General features: G+C 39.3%; 2 protein-coding genes across 5 annotated transcripts in view; one reads left to right on the top strand and one right to left on the bottom strand.

Annotated features, from left to right (window-relative positions):
* The window catches only part of Rpl12-ps2 (ribosomal protein L12, pseudogene 2), an 852,478-nt gene that overhangs the window by 577,450 nt on the left and 259,980 nt on the right, over positions 1-15,048 (top strand). The gene's annotated exons all lie outside the window — the stretch shown is intronic.
* Positions 1-15,048, bottom strand: part of Rnf13 (ring finger protein 13) — a 134,995-nt gene that overhangs the window by 2,092 nt on the left and 117,855 nt on the right. For all 4 annotated transcript variants that reach the window (XM_063282535.1, XM_039103124.2, XM_039103125.2 and 1 more), the window contains one exon: positions 11,295-11,388. In XM_063282535.1, coding sequence (XP_063138605.1) covers positions 11,295-11,388 — 94 coding nt within the window. The remainder of the gene's footprint in view (positions 1-11,294; positions 11,389-15,048) is intronic.

Below are 15,048 nucleotides of genomic sequence, written 5' to 3'. Positions count from 1 at the left end.
CAGAGTTGTTTACGTTGATTGTGTTTGTCAAGGATTTTCATAGGAATCACAGTTACATTAGTGTTTTACTTAAGCATTCAAATGTTAGTTTTGAAATATTTTACACTAAAAGACAATTTGGGGGATGGTGGTAGGACCGAATAGAGGAATGCTAAGTAGGAGTGCACTGACTGCATACATCCCTACCCTACTACACACACATGCAAAAGCACATTAAAACATTCAAACACTTAATGTTAATTAAAATATATTTGACATGAAGACACTTGGCTTCAAATAACCAATATATACCAATTCTATAGTGTTATGAGGCTGATAATGCAAACAAATGACCAGGGAAATAGGTATTTACTAACCTGCTACTTAACAGAAAAGAAAGGCATTGCTCCTGTGCCTTACTCTTGTTTATTGCCCTATACTAACTAGTTTCCTTAATTCACAACTCTCCTGGGATTCAAAGGATACATTAAAAGGAAGAAAGGTACTCTTCTAAATACAGCTGCTTTGGGTGGTAGATTTAAAAATATTTTATCGCATCAATGACTGTTTTAGTTTAGTCCAAAAAAATTTCTTAAAAAGATAGCTTTAGGAAACAAAAGAGAGTTTCATTACCTGACCTACACAGCAAGAATAACTTTGAAAGGTGTTAGAAATAAAGCTGCTATCTGGGAAGATAGTCAGGATGGGCATCATACATAAAAGGGAATAATGGCTGTTTCCAAGTGTCCTCTAATTATTTAAACAGTGAAGGAAGAATCCAAAATAGAAAGCTTTAAATGAAATTAGTAACTTTGTTTTATTAGTATTTTGCTTACTGTATTGTCACTACGAAATATGCTCTAACAGATTCATGTGTATACATGTCGAGTTTGGTCAGACTGATTGGACAGGTCTTAACCAGAAATATTAAAGAGCTCTAACATATTTATGATAACGTATAATTATACAGATTGATCACTAACATGGATTTTGAGAGTAGAGTTTGAATACATTTGCAGTTAAATCCCAGCTGATATTATCATGACATGTCAAATATTTAGTCTCATTACCTGGTAATATGCCTATTAGAAGCCATGTGGTTAACAAGGATCAAGGTAGGTAGGAAGAATGGCTTGAATTTTTCACATGAATTCAGGATGACTACAAGAGTCCTTGCACAGAACTATAAGAAATAAATTTATAGTGCTTTAAGCCATTGCATTAGTCATAATTTGTAACCAAAGAAACTAATGAAGGTAGCTGTGATCTGGGTCATACTTAAATGTGTAGATTTATTACTTTAGAGCCATTGAGTTTTCATGTCCTATGCATAGTTCCAAGTGCTGACTTCATATTAATCTTACACTTTTTGTTACAATACTTACTTTGTACATAAGGCTCAAAGATATAGTTTGTGATTGTGGACCAGAATAAAGCCTACTATTCTGTATGTTCTGTAGAAAGTCCTTGTAGTCCTGGACTAGTTGTGAAATGGTGAGAAAACTGGCTTGTCCCATCTTGTAAGTTTATTTATTTGATATATAGCTTTTATAAGACATAAATTATACATCAGTTTTTCCGAGTCAAAACCAAAAATTGCCAAGATGCATATATGCTGAGGTGTTTGTGTGCTCCACAGAGATAATGCAAAAGCAGAGCACACAACACACACCTAGATCTCATCCTGGTAAGAACAGAGTGGTAGACATACTAGTTATCACGGAACACTGAAGGCCATCCCCATCAAATAAACTCTTCTACCTTGAGCTAGTGGCAGTGTTCGTTGAAACTACTTGGGGAAGTTACACATTTAAATGTTTAGCATCGCCTGAACTTTGAATATAGGATTTTAACTGAATGGGTTAAGCGCACTAGAACATGGAAGAGCTGGCTGCAGCCTGACCTCACGCCTCATCCCCAGTCAGAGTGGTTAAAACTGGGGATGGGAAACAGTGAGGAGGACGCACAGACCTTTTTGTCAGTAAAAAGCAAATGATGGCAAAAGTAATTATAAAAAACTAAAACATTAGTAACTAAGTTAAAGTAGTAAAAAATTATAAAGAGTTATTCCATATTTTAAAGTAATCACTATAAAGTACTATGTTGTTCTTTGCTAATCTGTGATAAAAAAAACTTTTACATGTGTTATCTTAGAAAATAACAACTTTTCAGCTACAGTGGTTAGGAGCCTGGTAACTTAAATAAGAGAAAATTTCACTTTATTTACAACTTATTTAAAAAGTTGTTTTGTGTTAGTAAAGTCTACCATTTTTTGAGTCTTGTTACATCGGTCTGTTAAGTATTTTCTCTTTCTTTTTTCCCCTGTTGTGAATATGTGCACCTGACACATCGATACACTAAATACAATGCATAAAGGGAACATTAAGAAACTGTGTAAGATCTCACACAACATATGGGGGAATGAAGTGGAGATTTCTGGTTTCTTTGGAGACTCAACTGGGCCATGTGGTGCTCTTTTGGAAACTGTTTTATGAGAGGATGCCTCGCTGAGAAACAGACACATGGTGTTTTTCTAGAAGCTGCCTGAAAAGAAAGCATATGTTTTGATAGAGTGGACGCTGCAGAGACGACGTGATGTTTGGAAAGGGTAGAAATGTAACCCAACAGACAGTGGACAGTGCTGTGTGGCACTGGCTCCCCTTGCCACTCTCTGCTGACCATGCTGTGGCATTGGTCTGCCTTCATTGCTGAACATCATTTGTCTTGATTTCATAGAGAGAAACACACCAAAGAACCAAAGAACTTCTCAGGATATTCCGCTGTTGCTGGCCGTTTCCACTGACTGTGGCTGATTGATTTCTTCTGGATCAAACTGTTGCTGATTTGTGAATGGTATTTGCTAGTGGATCCGGCTACCAGTGCTGATTTGTTTGAACTGAACTGCTGATATCCTGACAAGGAATATTGGCATCACCCAAAAGAACGATTTCTAAAGAGGTTCATATCCCCCTTTGCCCTATTAACCTTTCTTTCCCACTACCTCTGGTGGTGGTGGGCTAAAAGGGTGGTTAATGCATTTAAAAATCCTTATTAAAGTATGTTTTAAAAAAATCTAACCCTACAGGGAAGTCCAGACTTCCAGAATGCTCTCTACTTCAAGGTCTTCGTTATCTTAGTCATTATGTTTTATTGTCTTCTTCCCCTTTAACTCATAGTACCTAGAATTTTTTAGTATGTATATTTTTGTTAGTATATATGTGCATATGTATGTATGTATGCATGTATGTATATATGCATGTATGTACATATGGATGTATGTATGTGAACAACTTTGAATGTAGGTGCTTGTTATCTACCTTGTTTGAAACAGATCAATTGTTCCCTGCTGCATACACCAGGCTAGCTGACCTGTGAGCTTCTGGGGATTCTCCAGTTTCCACCTCTTATCTTGCCAGAGGAGTGTCAGAACTAAAACCGTACATTTATGGCTTTTGGCGGTAAGGGTTGGTGGGGGTGGTACATATTCAAACACAGGTCCTCACCCTTGCTTGGCAGGTGCCTTACCCACTGAGCTATCTCCTTAGTCCAGAAGTTTAACAGCCATCTGGAAATTAGGAAATTTCCTAATTAGGAACTTAGGATGTAAAATACTTCCCAGAGCTGACTTCAGGGCACCTAAATTTATATATATGCTGGACTAGAGAGGTTACCAGGGTTCAAATCCCAGCAAAATCTGGTGCCTCACATCCATTTATAACACCAACACCAGTGGATCTGGTACCCTCTCCTGGTTTCTACATACATGAGGTACACATATTTACATGCAGGCAAAACACACATACACATAAAAACAAAGCCTATGTTTTTTATTTACACACACCCTGAAATACTAGTGTTCTACTGCAGTATTTCCTTTGCAATATAAAGAAAGTTTAAAAAAAAACCTACTCGACTTCAGTACATCTAAGGCTCTTGGATAAATGATGTTTCTAAATGATTTATGCTTGTTGGCTAGATTATCTTTGAGTTTAGTTAAATGTAAGTTTAAGTAAAGTAACTATAAAAATAAACATAAATTTCCTTCTAAAAAGTTCATTGGTAAGAAATTGATAATAATATACTAACATCCCAGTAGAAACATTCTAGCAAAGGACATGCTATCATGTGGATCTTGAATGTTCCCCAAAGGCCTGTGTTTTAAAATTTGTTCCCCAGGATGGCAGCACTGGGAAGTGGTAGACAGGGCCTGATAGAAAGAGACTGGCTTCATATTCTACATGTTGAATGTGTCATCCAACTCTGAAGACAGTATAAGACATAATCAAATACAGTTGTAAACTAGATATTGTGTCTACTGACAAGATATCCGAGCGTGAAGACCTCATTATGATGGGTGTTAAAGAAGAGATTTTTTTTTTAAGAAGAATTAAAATAAGGCCTTAAGTGCAAACTGAATTTTGAAAAGGAAAAGACATCATTGGAACAGTAAACAAATATAAGGCATTTTTAAATAAACACTCAGAATCATGAGAGTAAGTAATAAATAGGAGTGGAAGATAAAGTTAAATGAATATACTTGAGCCAGATCACGAAAAGCTCTAGATACCAAGATGACTGAAACCGTTCAAGTAGAGGAGGCAGTGGACTGAAACATGTTGTTACAAACCCATTATCAGAGAACTGAAGGACATGGGCCTGAGCTATATAGGTGAACACAGAGACTCTAAGACTAACCCACTGCCTGGTCCTTTCGGGACTCACATAAAAAACAGGTAGCTTGGCTTACATAACGTAGTAACAAGAATGAAGAGAAGAGAAACGATGTAATCCCCACCATCTGAAACTTTATCAACACACACTGCTCACAGCCTAGGGTGCAATAAAAGGTAATGCAGAAAATAAAAAGTTAAACGTTTTTGATGGATATTTAGGTGTTTTATTTGACATTAGTAAGAGGTTACCTGGAATCAGAACAGGAGAGAGACTAGGAGACAATTAACCATATAAGCAATACAGACTTTTGTTTTAGTTCAAAATTAGTAAGATAACTAAGCATGATGAGCTGGTCTACACACTTTGGGGAGCACATCTTATCCTTAGAGCTGGTATAACCACTCTATACAGCCTATCTATAGTCTGCGTGTCTGCGTGCGTGCGTGCATTTAGACAACCCTTTTAGGGCAACCCTTTCAGCGGACCACTCACTACCGTACAAAGCGTGGTACTATGGCAGGGAGCCACACTTTTATATGGAGCTATATATAAACTTATATTTGTCCTGAAAGTTACTCCAAAACTGGGTCATATGCTTCCTCCTTAAAGTTTTCTAATGTGTCTGTAATAGTGATAGGCACACATTCATTTACAAGTGTAACTGGGGGAAAAAAATCAATCTTGGCAACTGAAAGAAATAACCACCCTGCAGATGGCACGTTTAGGTTTCTTTTCTACAGAAGTTAAGACATGCCGGAGCTCACCTGACCTGCAGGACGTCAGAGATTCTACATTCTATGGCACTGGACTGTCCACTTTCAGGCCACAGACACCCCATATGTGAAAAGACACAGTTTTGCATTGCCTTCCCTCATGACTGAGCAAGATGCATAGCAGACATTCTCAGGTCACATCCAAGTGGTAGAATGAGGTCTTGCAGTTCATTCTTTCCACGATATCATGCTGGCGGGACACTGGCCAACTAAAGAACAGTGACCGCTGGCTTACTCATTACTGTAACCTACTTGTATGCCTCCCTCCTGTGAATGTCGTCTTCATACAAAGCATGAGAAATGCTGAACTCTAGAGACGAGAGAACTGAGGAACCAGAACCAAAATGATTTGTGATGCCTTGGGAGTTCTAGTGATCTGTGATTCCTAAAGTAAAAGAGACTGAACCTAGTACAACATCCCTCGCTGACCTCTGGATCTACTTAGACACATGTAAGCATGCCACTGCTTTCCTTAACATATTTGTAAATCAGAAAAAATTTAAAGCATACATATACAAAAATATGTCACTACTTGAAAAACATTGAAAGCCAATATTGAGACATCATTCTATTAAATATTACTATACGTAGCAAGTAAGAGCTTTAAAAACATAATCACAACACTATTATCATGCCTAATGAAAATGAATGACAATTTCTTAACATCTAAATTTATTAATACCACTCAAAGCAAATTCAAATTTCACCAACTATCCTAAAAGTATTTTTTCACGGGTGATTGGTCCTAAGCAGGGCCCAAGCCCTCAGCTGCCTGCTCCTACTGCTATGCCAGCTGCTTGCTAGCATGCTTCCCAACCACCATAGACTCTTCCCTTTGAAACTGTAAGTTGCTGTGTCGTGGTACTGTATCACAGTAACAGAAAACTAACTAAGATACCTATAGATCCATGTCAATTCATTCTTAAATTATTCATTCGGATTTTTACAAACAGTGGTCTGTAGCTGTTTCCTCTGAACTATAAAATTCTTGCAGGGAGGACTAAGACTCAATATTCTAGAAGCTTATAAGACTTAAAAGTTCGTATAGCCTTTCTCAAAGGTTATCTATGAAACAATAAACAATTATAGGAGAGATGAGACACTCTTAGTGGAGCTATCTGCTAGCTATGTGTAGCATTGAGAGATGCAGTTTTTCTGAGCCGTTACCCATGGTGGGGTGCACTATACAGGGATGTGACTATCTTTGAGTCACCCATACTCCTATAAGTAACCCTAAAGAATTTATTGGTTCAGCAAGCTAGAGTAAGTTATTTATTTGGTCTCTCATCCAGGCCCTATCTAGGGTGAATAAATATTTTCATGTTTTCCCAGGAAATGTTGCACAAGCAATTGGCATCTGAATAGTGGCTGAGAGATGAGTTGCAGAGAAGTGTGGCCTATATTATGAATGATAAATGTAACTGAGTGATCTGTCTGTGGATGGAGTATATGTGGGGGGTAATCTTGATTGTTTTTTGTTTGTTTGTTTGTTTTGTTTTTTGAGCCGAGGACCGAACCCAGGGCCTTGTGCTTGCTAGGCAAGCGCTCTACCACTGAGCTAAATCCCCAACCCCGTAATCTTAATATAGCCATTTCCCCTCTGTGATATGACTTCCCTCTGTGGTGTGCCTCCTTGCTGCTGTGGCAATTACGTGTTCCCAAGAATGAGAGATAAGACATAAAACCAAGGCCAAGCCACCTGAGAGTGAGCCACTTAGAGTGGCCATCTTCTATGCAGTATGAGGGGCCACGCCTCCTTGATGAACACAGGCCCATCTCATTCCCCAACAGCTGATGGACTAAGGACTATGTTGCAGTCCATGACAGCCCAGGTTATATGAGATCATATGCAGTTTGTCACAGATATTGCATGGGTTGCTGTGGGCAGTAAGATACGTAACTAAGGCTCAGTTATCTGAAGGAAACTGGCTGAGCTTTACAGTGGGAAAAGGTCGATGAGAATTATCCTCTGATCTGGCAGGAAAGCTGGAAAAAGGAGAAGGAGATGAAGGTGTTGGCTGCCTTCTGTTTCTCAGAGCTGGCAGGAAGCAAGGGAAAGAGCACAAATTAGATCTCTGCCAAAGAGCTCTTGTTGGAGTTAATCACCAAATACATCTGACCTGCTTAACTTGGGAAGACTGAACACCAGTGTCCTCTGACAGTTGGCTTATGATGCTGTGTGGCACAGGCACAGAAGGGGTCAATGAATGCCATGGAAATGGAGACACGGAGTTATAGCCACCTACCATCATCCTCAAGACAAAGATTGGATAATCTGAGGTAATAGAGAAGAAATCAGTTTCTGAGGGACTGGCCCATACAAGTCATTAGGAGCACATGCTACTGATGGCTGAGGGTTCCGTGAGTCTCAGGGACGGGAAGACAACAGGGAAAGGAAGGTGGGCAGGAGCAAACTGGGCAGCAAGAAATAACTATGTGGTGCTTGATAGGACAGTTTCAACAGGAAGTTAGGAAGGTGCAGGCCTGGGACTGACAAGACTTACTCAGGGGTTGAAAGTACTGAATGCTATTTAAAGGCACTGGTTTGGCTCCCAGCACCCATACTGAATTTTACAACAGCCTATATAATTCCAGTTCCAGGAAATCTAATGCTTTCTTCTGACTTCAGTGAGCACCAGGCATGCATATAGTTCACACAGATACACTGGGGAAATACATAAAATTCATTACCTATTCAAAAAGAAGAAGAAAAAGAAGTTGTTGGGAGCCAGTGTCATAGCCCAGCAGATAATAGGCACTTGCCACCAAGCCCCTTCCTTGACCTGAGTTTGATCTGCAAGCTCATATGGTGGAAGGCAAGAATTGACTCCTATAAGTTGTCCTATGACCTTTACATGTGTCCTGTGGAGCCTGTAACCCACCCCTGCCCCCCAAATAAATTAAAGTGGATGTAGAAAAGAGGAAAAAAGGTTTTTTTTTTCCCTCCTTTCAGCAATGACCTTGGGACTAGAATAGGGCTTTAGTGGATCTGCAGGCCGTCATGGCAGAGTGTAATCTTCATAAGATCGAAGGGGCTCTGGTAGATCTTACTGGCAGGCCAGCATGCAAATGGAATTTATAAAGTCATGAAGCAATCCAGAGGAGCTGACAAAGGTAAAGCAAACAAAAGGGTCTATCTGGGCCATTCAGAAGATCAGTGTGGAAAACCTGTCTCTAGAGTTCCTGAGTAAAAAGTTAACAAAAAGACAAATTCTGTGTTAGTTTCTGGAGGGCAGAACAGTTCAGAGAAAATATAAGTGATAAAAAATAGTGCAGATGAAAAATACTAAGCTTGCCCTAGGGCTGTACAGTTATTTGCTTATGCGCGCACTCTTTCTCTCTCTCCATAGTATTCTGTATGCACTTCTCTGTTACCAAAAAACAAGCAAACAAGCAAAACAAAACAACACTGGGGTTGGAGACTTTGCCCAGACTGGGGGTCTAAGCAACAAATTGTGCCAATGAAAAAAAAGGGCCACAGGTTAGCCGGTGAGCCTGGACTTATCAAACCTGGGGAGCCAACCCCAGTGGCAGGCACAGATTTCTTCTTGCTTCCCCTTGGGGCTGATCCAGGCTAAGCAGCACAGCAGGCCTCACCAAGACTGCTGGATATGTAGGGGGTGCACAGAGGCTTCACAGAAGATGCAGCAACACAGCAAGATAAGGAGCCCAGACGGCTGTGAGTTACAGAGTTGGATGGATTGGTGCCCCCATCTCTGCTGCTGTATAACACGCAGTTCTAGGGTCTCTTGGTGCAGTATCGGCCCTTGTGGATGCTTTATTAGCAGCAGCAGACATAGAAGGCCTACAGAGGTTTTACCTGCTGTCTGCCAGTGCTATAAGCCTTGGTGCCTTTCAGACTTTGAAAGGTACCTGAAGAGATGGTAGAATCTCTTAAGTGTTTGACTAAAGTCACTGTACATAGGTAGAAAAGGATACTCCCAAGAGCCGTAAGGTTGCTAAGTAAAACCCTTAACCCCAGGAGTAGGTTGCCTTCCTGTGCCTTGTTCGCAGAGGAATCAATCCCCTGATACCCTACACACCATAAGGTTATTCCCACTATGTTGTCTGCACATCAGACTTGGACGGTAAGACCCTCTTTCTAAAGATGACACACACTTTGGCTGCAGGACATGGAGAAATGAGGCTAAGACCAAGCTGAAAGTCCACTCTATTTTCGCTATAGTATCAGAGTATGCAGACTTCTGGGAAGAATTGTTGCTGGTAGTCTGCTTAAATGTGGATGCTGTGGGTTGTACTAACAACATACCAGGCAAGCTGAACATACTGGTGCAACTGTGACGTGATTGTTATGGGTACAACCAACTGCTTTTTAAAATTAGATTTTTGGTGTGTGTGTGTGTGTGTGTGTGTGTGTGTGTGTGTGTGTGTGTGTGTGTGTGTGTGTGTGTTTTGGGACAAGCCTTGCTATGTACCATTAGCCTGGAAATCACTGTATAAACCAGACTGGCCTCAAACTCATGGTGGTCTCTGCCTCCTAAGAGCTAAGATTAAAGAATGCTAAGAGAAAGAAAAAAGGGCATGTGTGGACTTTTTACTATTTAATTTAAGTGCTACTTCTGGCTGCTTGCCATTTGTTTCTTTTTTGGTTTGGGTTTTGCTTAAAGAAAGAAAGGGCATGGAGTTGAGTTATTAAGGAGGTGGGAGGGTCTAGAGGAGAGGAAAACATGATCAGAATATATGAAAAAACTTTTTCAAGTAAAAGATTGTGTCACATTATTCAAAAACATGGCGTTTTCAAAAGTGATCTCTAGAGGTAGATTTTCATACTGGGTCTGATCTATAAACAACTTTTAAATAACTCACCCTACATGTCTTACTGTTTTATAGCATCTATGTCCTTTTGAAAAATGAAATTCAATGTTTTTCCAGGTTTTATTGTTATATTTTTAATAAGATAAAATTATAAATGGTAATAAGACATTTAGCTATATGGAAAATGAAGCTTTGATTTTTATTTATTACTCATTCACTCTTTTATTTATTTTATTTATATGGGCAACACCCACCGTGTCATGGGCATGTCTGATGCCCATGAAAGCCACAAGGGTGTTAGGTTTTCCTGGGCTACACCATTCACAGATGGGTGTATGCACCATGTGGGTCCTAGGAATTGAATCCCAGTTCTCTTGGCAGAGTGACCAGTGCTCTTAAACACTAAGCCATCTCTCCAGCCTTTAGAACTCTGTTTTAATGCCTTTCCTATTTTTACCTTCTTTAAATGGTCTTTAAACAGAACATTTTATTGTTTTTTAAATGTAGTCTGATAAATACTAGCCACAATGATTATCAAGTATACACCTCCATGTGAAGCTTGCTTAGCACTGGCTGTAGTATAAATCCCAGACTCCTTTCCAGCTCTGTCAGTACAGTTCAAACCTCTGTAAACCTCTATTTCCTTGTGCATAAATGGAAAGATAACAACGGTACCCATTCCATATTAGTATGAAAATTAAATGACATATAAAATGAAAACACGTAATAGCTACCTATGGTTTTAAGGACACAGTATAGCAGCATATAGCATAGAATGTGAGGAAATGTCAATGAGGAGGAATGTCGATGAGGGCAGACTACCTTGGTGCAAGAAAGTATTTCTTCTCTGATAGTATAGAAATTTCTGATAGAAATTATTAAGATTTCTGCCAATCCCATTCCTTCTTCCTGCCTTTACCAGAGTACTAGGGCATAAAAACATCTTTCCCAAACATTCATTATTAATGTTAGTTAGTGAGTGTTAGGAATGGTATATAGTAGAGACTCAGAAAGTAGTATTAAGTAATTATATTCATCATGTATTCTGAAACACTAAATGTTAAGATTTAGGAAACAACAATATTCACTTACCCTTTTTAAATTTATGTACAGGAAGTTTTTTAAGTTGATCTTTGCGAAGTCTGTTTCTTCTATTTCTATGTCTGTCCTGAACAAATTTTGTAATCTAATGATAGAAAGAAAGAAAAAAGACAAGTCAGATATTAAATATATAAATAAAAATTGGCACTAAAATAAAAAAATCTCTTTTAAGTTTCTGGATAGCTGCTGTAAAACCAATTTAATTTATTTTAATCCTAATGACAATATTATTTTTTAATGACAATATTATTAATTAAACCATTAAGTTCAAAGTGATTTGTTAATTTTATATTATAATTTGAATTTCTTATTAAATAAACTTCAACTTTTTAAAATTACTACATTTAGTTTCTTATGTATATGTGCACACACACATGTGCCACAGTGAGCATGTGGAAGTCAGAGGCTATCTTGGAAGAACGTGTTCTCTCTTTCTAGCATCTGAGCCCCAGGGGTCAGACTCAGGTCACCAGACTTGGCAACAAGCCTTACCCTGTAAACCATTTGCCGGCCCAGACTTTATCCTTTATTTACTGATATAAAGTTATAAATGGCATTCTAATACTCTAGAACTAGGGTTTGCAATAATACAATCAGTAGACTACAAATTATAAATACTTTAATTGGTAATAAACGGTTGAGAAGCTGGGGCTAGAGAGGTGAGTCAGTCGTTAAGAGAGAGCACTTGCAATTGCAACTCCTGCAGAGGACCCAGGCTCATTCCCAGCACCCACATGACCATGGAGCCACCTGTGACTCCAGTTCCAGAGGAGCCAGTGCCCTCTTCTGGTGTCCATGTATACAACTCAGAAATAAAAAGAATAAACAATCAATATACTTAATAGTTTACGTAAATCTCAAAACGTATGCTGAGAGATGACACAAAAAACCACACAGCTTTGAAGTCCATTAATCTAACAAACTATGGTGAATAAAATCAGGTTTGTGCTTATCTAGGCATGTGAGTCAAAGGAGACATAAAGAGAAATAGGGATTACTAAAGAACAGAAACAATTTTTCAGTGATAGACATCTCATCTTGATTGTAATAGTGATAGTATACCTGTGTGTGTTTGAATATATATGTGTAACTATATACGTGCTAAACTCTACTATGATGTACAACTTAAATGTGTGGTTTATAGTGAGAATGGCTAAGATCAAAAACTCAGGTGACAGCAGATGCTGGCGAGGATGTGGAGAAAGAGGAACACTCCTCCATTGTTGGTGGGATTGCAGACTGGTAAAACCATTCTGGAAATCAGTCTGGAGGTTCCTCAGAAAATTGGACATTGAACTGCCTGAGGATCCAGCCATACCTCTCTTGGGCATATACCCAAAAGATGCCTCAACATATAAAAGAGACACGTGCTCCACTATGTTCATCGCAGCCTTATTTATAATAGCCAGAAACTGGAAAGAACCCAGATGCCCTTCAACAGAGGAATGGATACAGAAAATGTGGTACATCTACACAATGGAATATTACTCAGCTATCAAAAACAACGAGTTTATGAAATTCGTAGGCAAATGGTTGGAACTGGAAAATATCATCCTGAGTGAGCTAACCCACTCACAGAAAGACATACATGGTATGCACTCATTGATAAGTGGCTATTAGCCCAAATGCTTGAATTACCCTAGATCCCTAGAACAAAGGAAACTCAAGACGGATGATCAAAATGTGAATGCTTCACTCCTTCTTTAAATGAGGAAAAAGAATACCCTTGGCAGGGAAGGGAGAGGCAAAGATTAAAACAGAGACTGAAGGAACACCCATTCAGAGCCTGCCCCACAGGTGGCCCATACATATACAGCCACCCAATTAGACAAGATGGATGAAGCAAAGAAGTGCAGACCGACAGGAGCCGGATGTAGATCGCTCCTGAGAGACACAGCCAGAATACAGCAAATACAGAGGCGAATGCCAGCAGCAAACCACTGAACTGAGAATAAGTCCCCCGTTGAAGGAATCAGAGAAAGAACTGGAAGAGCTTGAAGGTGCTCGAGACCCCAAAAGTACAACAATGTCAAGCAACCAGAGCTTCCAGGGACTAAGCCACTACCTAAAGACTATACATGGACTGACCGTGGACTCTGTCCCCATAGGTAGCAATGAATATCCTAGTAAGAGCACCAGTGGAAGGGGAAGCCCTGGGTCCTGCTAAGACTGAACCCCCAGTGAACTAGACTATGCGGGGAGGGTGGCAATGGGGGGAGGTTTGGGAGGGGAACACCCACAAGGAAGGGGAGGGGGGAGGGTGATGTTTGTCCGGAAACCGGGAAAGGGAATAACACTTGAAATGTATATAAGAAATACTCAAGTTAATAAAAAAAAATAAAATAAAAAAAATGTGTGGTTTATTTTATGTCAACCATACCTTAATAAATAATTAATTAACCATTAAAACATTAAAAAATAACAGTTTTATTGAGGCTAGGTATATAACTCAGTAATAGAATGGTTGACTTGTTTATACAAGGTCCTTTCATCAATCCTGACTCTAAAAAGAAAAAAATCCAGCAATAAATTGAAAGGAAAAATTATGGACTCCAAATTTACATAAAAGAAAGCTGAAATATATGCAGTTATGAATCCAAATACATATGGCTATAATAGATGTAAGTGGCATAAGTTCACCAATTTTTAAGGAAGCATGTAATAGGAAAAGAATCCAATTCCATGCTATTTACAAGATATAGTTAAAATTGAAAGATACCTTAAGGTTTATTAAGGGGGACAAGGGGAATACATGTGAACATATTAAAGTAAAAGCCATGTACCCAGTAAAACAAGAGTAAAAAGAATATTTAGCAAGATAGCTTAAAACTATAGGAGCAATATATGAGTTCAAAACCTTAGGGATTTATATCTCTGTCAAACACAAATGTAAATACATTAAGTAGTAGAGCTGCACTAGCTCTCTCTCTGTGTCACAGGCGAGCACTTGAAGCACAGCCCCCCCCCCAAGTGAGGCTTTCAGAATAGACAGACAGACAGCAGCCTGCAAGATGCAGCACTGAAAGATAAAGACCACACTTATATATGTGCTTTGAGGGTTCAAAAGATTTTTAAACTTAAAAACATAATATTCAAATTAATCTCTTCTTACTTTGCTGAATTTGGCTATCAGAAAATTAAAAATAATAGTGTTCTACAAAAGGGCCTATATCATAACTGCCCTGTGAAAGACTCAACAAGCAGCTGAAAGAGTCAGATGCAGATATGTGCACCCAACCAATGGACAGAAGCTGCTGACCCCTCTGGTTGAATTAGGGAAAAGCTGGAGGAAGCTGAGGAGGAGGGCCACCCTGTAGGAGGACCAGCAGTCTCAATTAACCTGGACGGCTGAGATATCTCAGACACTGGATCACCAACCAGGCAGCACACACCAGCTGAGATGAGGCCCCCACACATATACAGCAGAGGACTGCAGGGTCTGAGTTCAATCAGAGAAGATGCACCTAAGCCTCAAGAGACTGGGGCCCCAGGAAGTGGGGAGGTCTGGTGGGGTAGAGGGTTGGAGGGATGGAGGGACATCCTTATGAAGATGGGGGGAGGAGATATGAGATGTGGAACAGTCAGAGGGTGGACAAGAAGGGGGATAAAGTCTGGACTGTAAAAAAAAAAAAGATTAAATTGAAAAAAGAATAGTGTTCTGTTGCTTAGCTTTGTTTTAGAAAACCTAAGAATGCAAAACAACAGACAACTATCGTCAAAGCTGCACAATTCTGAAATCATTAAA

This window comes from Rattus norvegicus, chromosome 2 (genome assembly GCF_036323735.1).
Source record: "Rattus norvegicus strain BN/NHsdMcwi chromosome 2, GRCr8, whole genome shotgun sequence".
NCBI classification, from domain to species: domain Eukaryota; kingdom Metazoa; phylum Chordata; class Mammalia; order Rodentia; family Muridae; genus Rattus; species Rattus norvegicus.
This window is presented reverse-complemented; position numbering and strand designations above follow the sequence as displayed.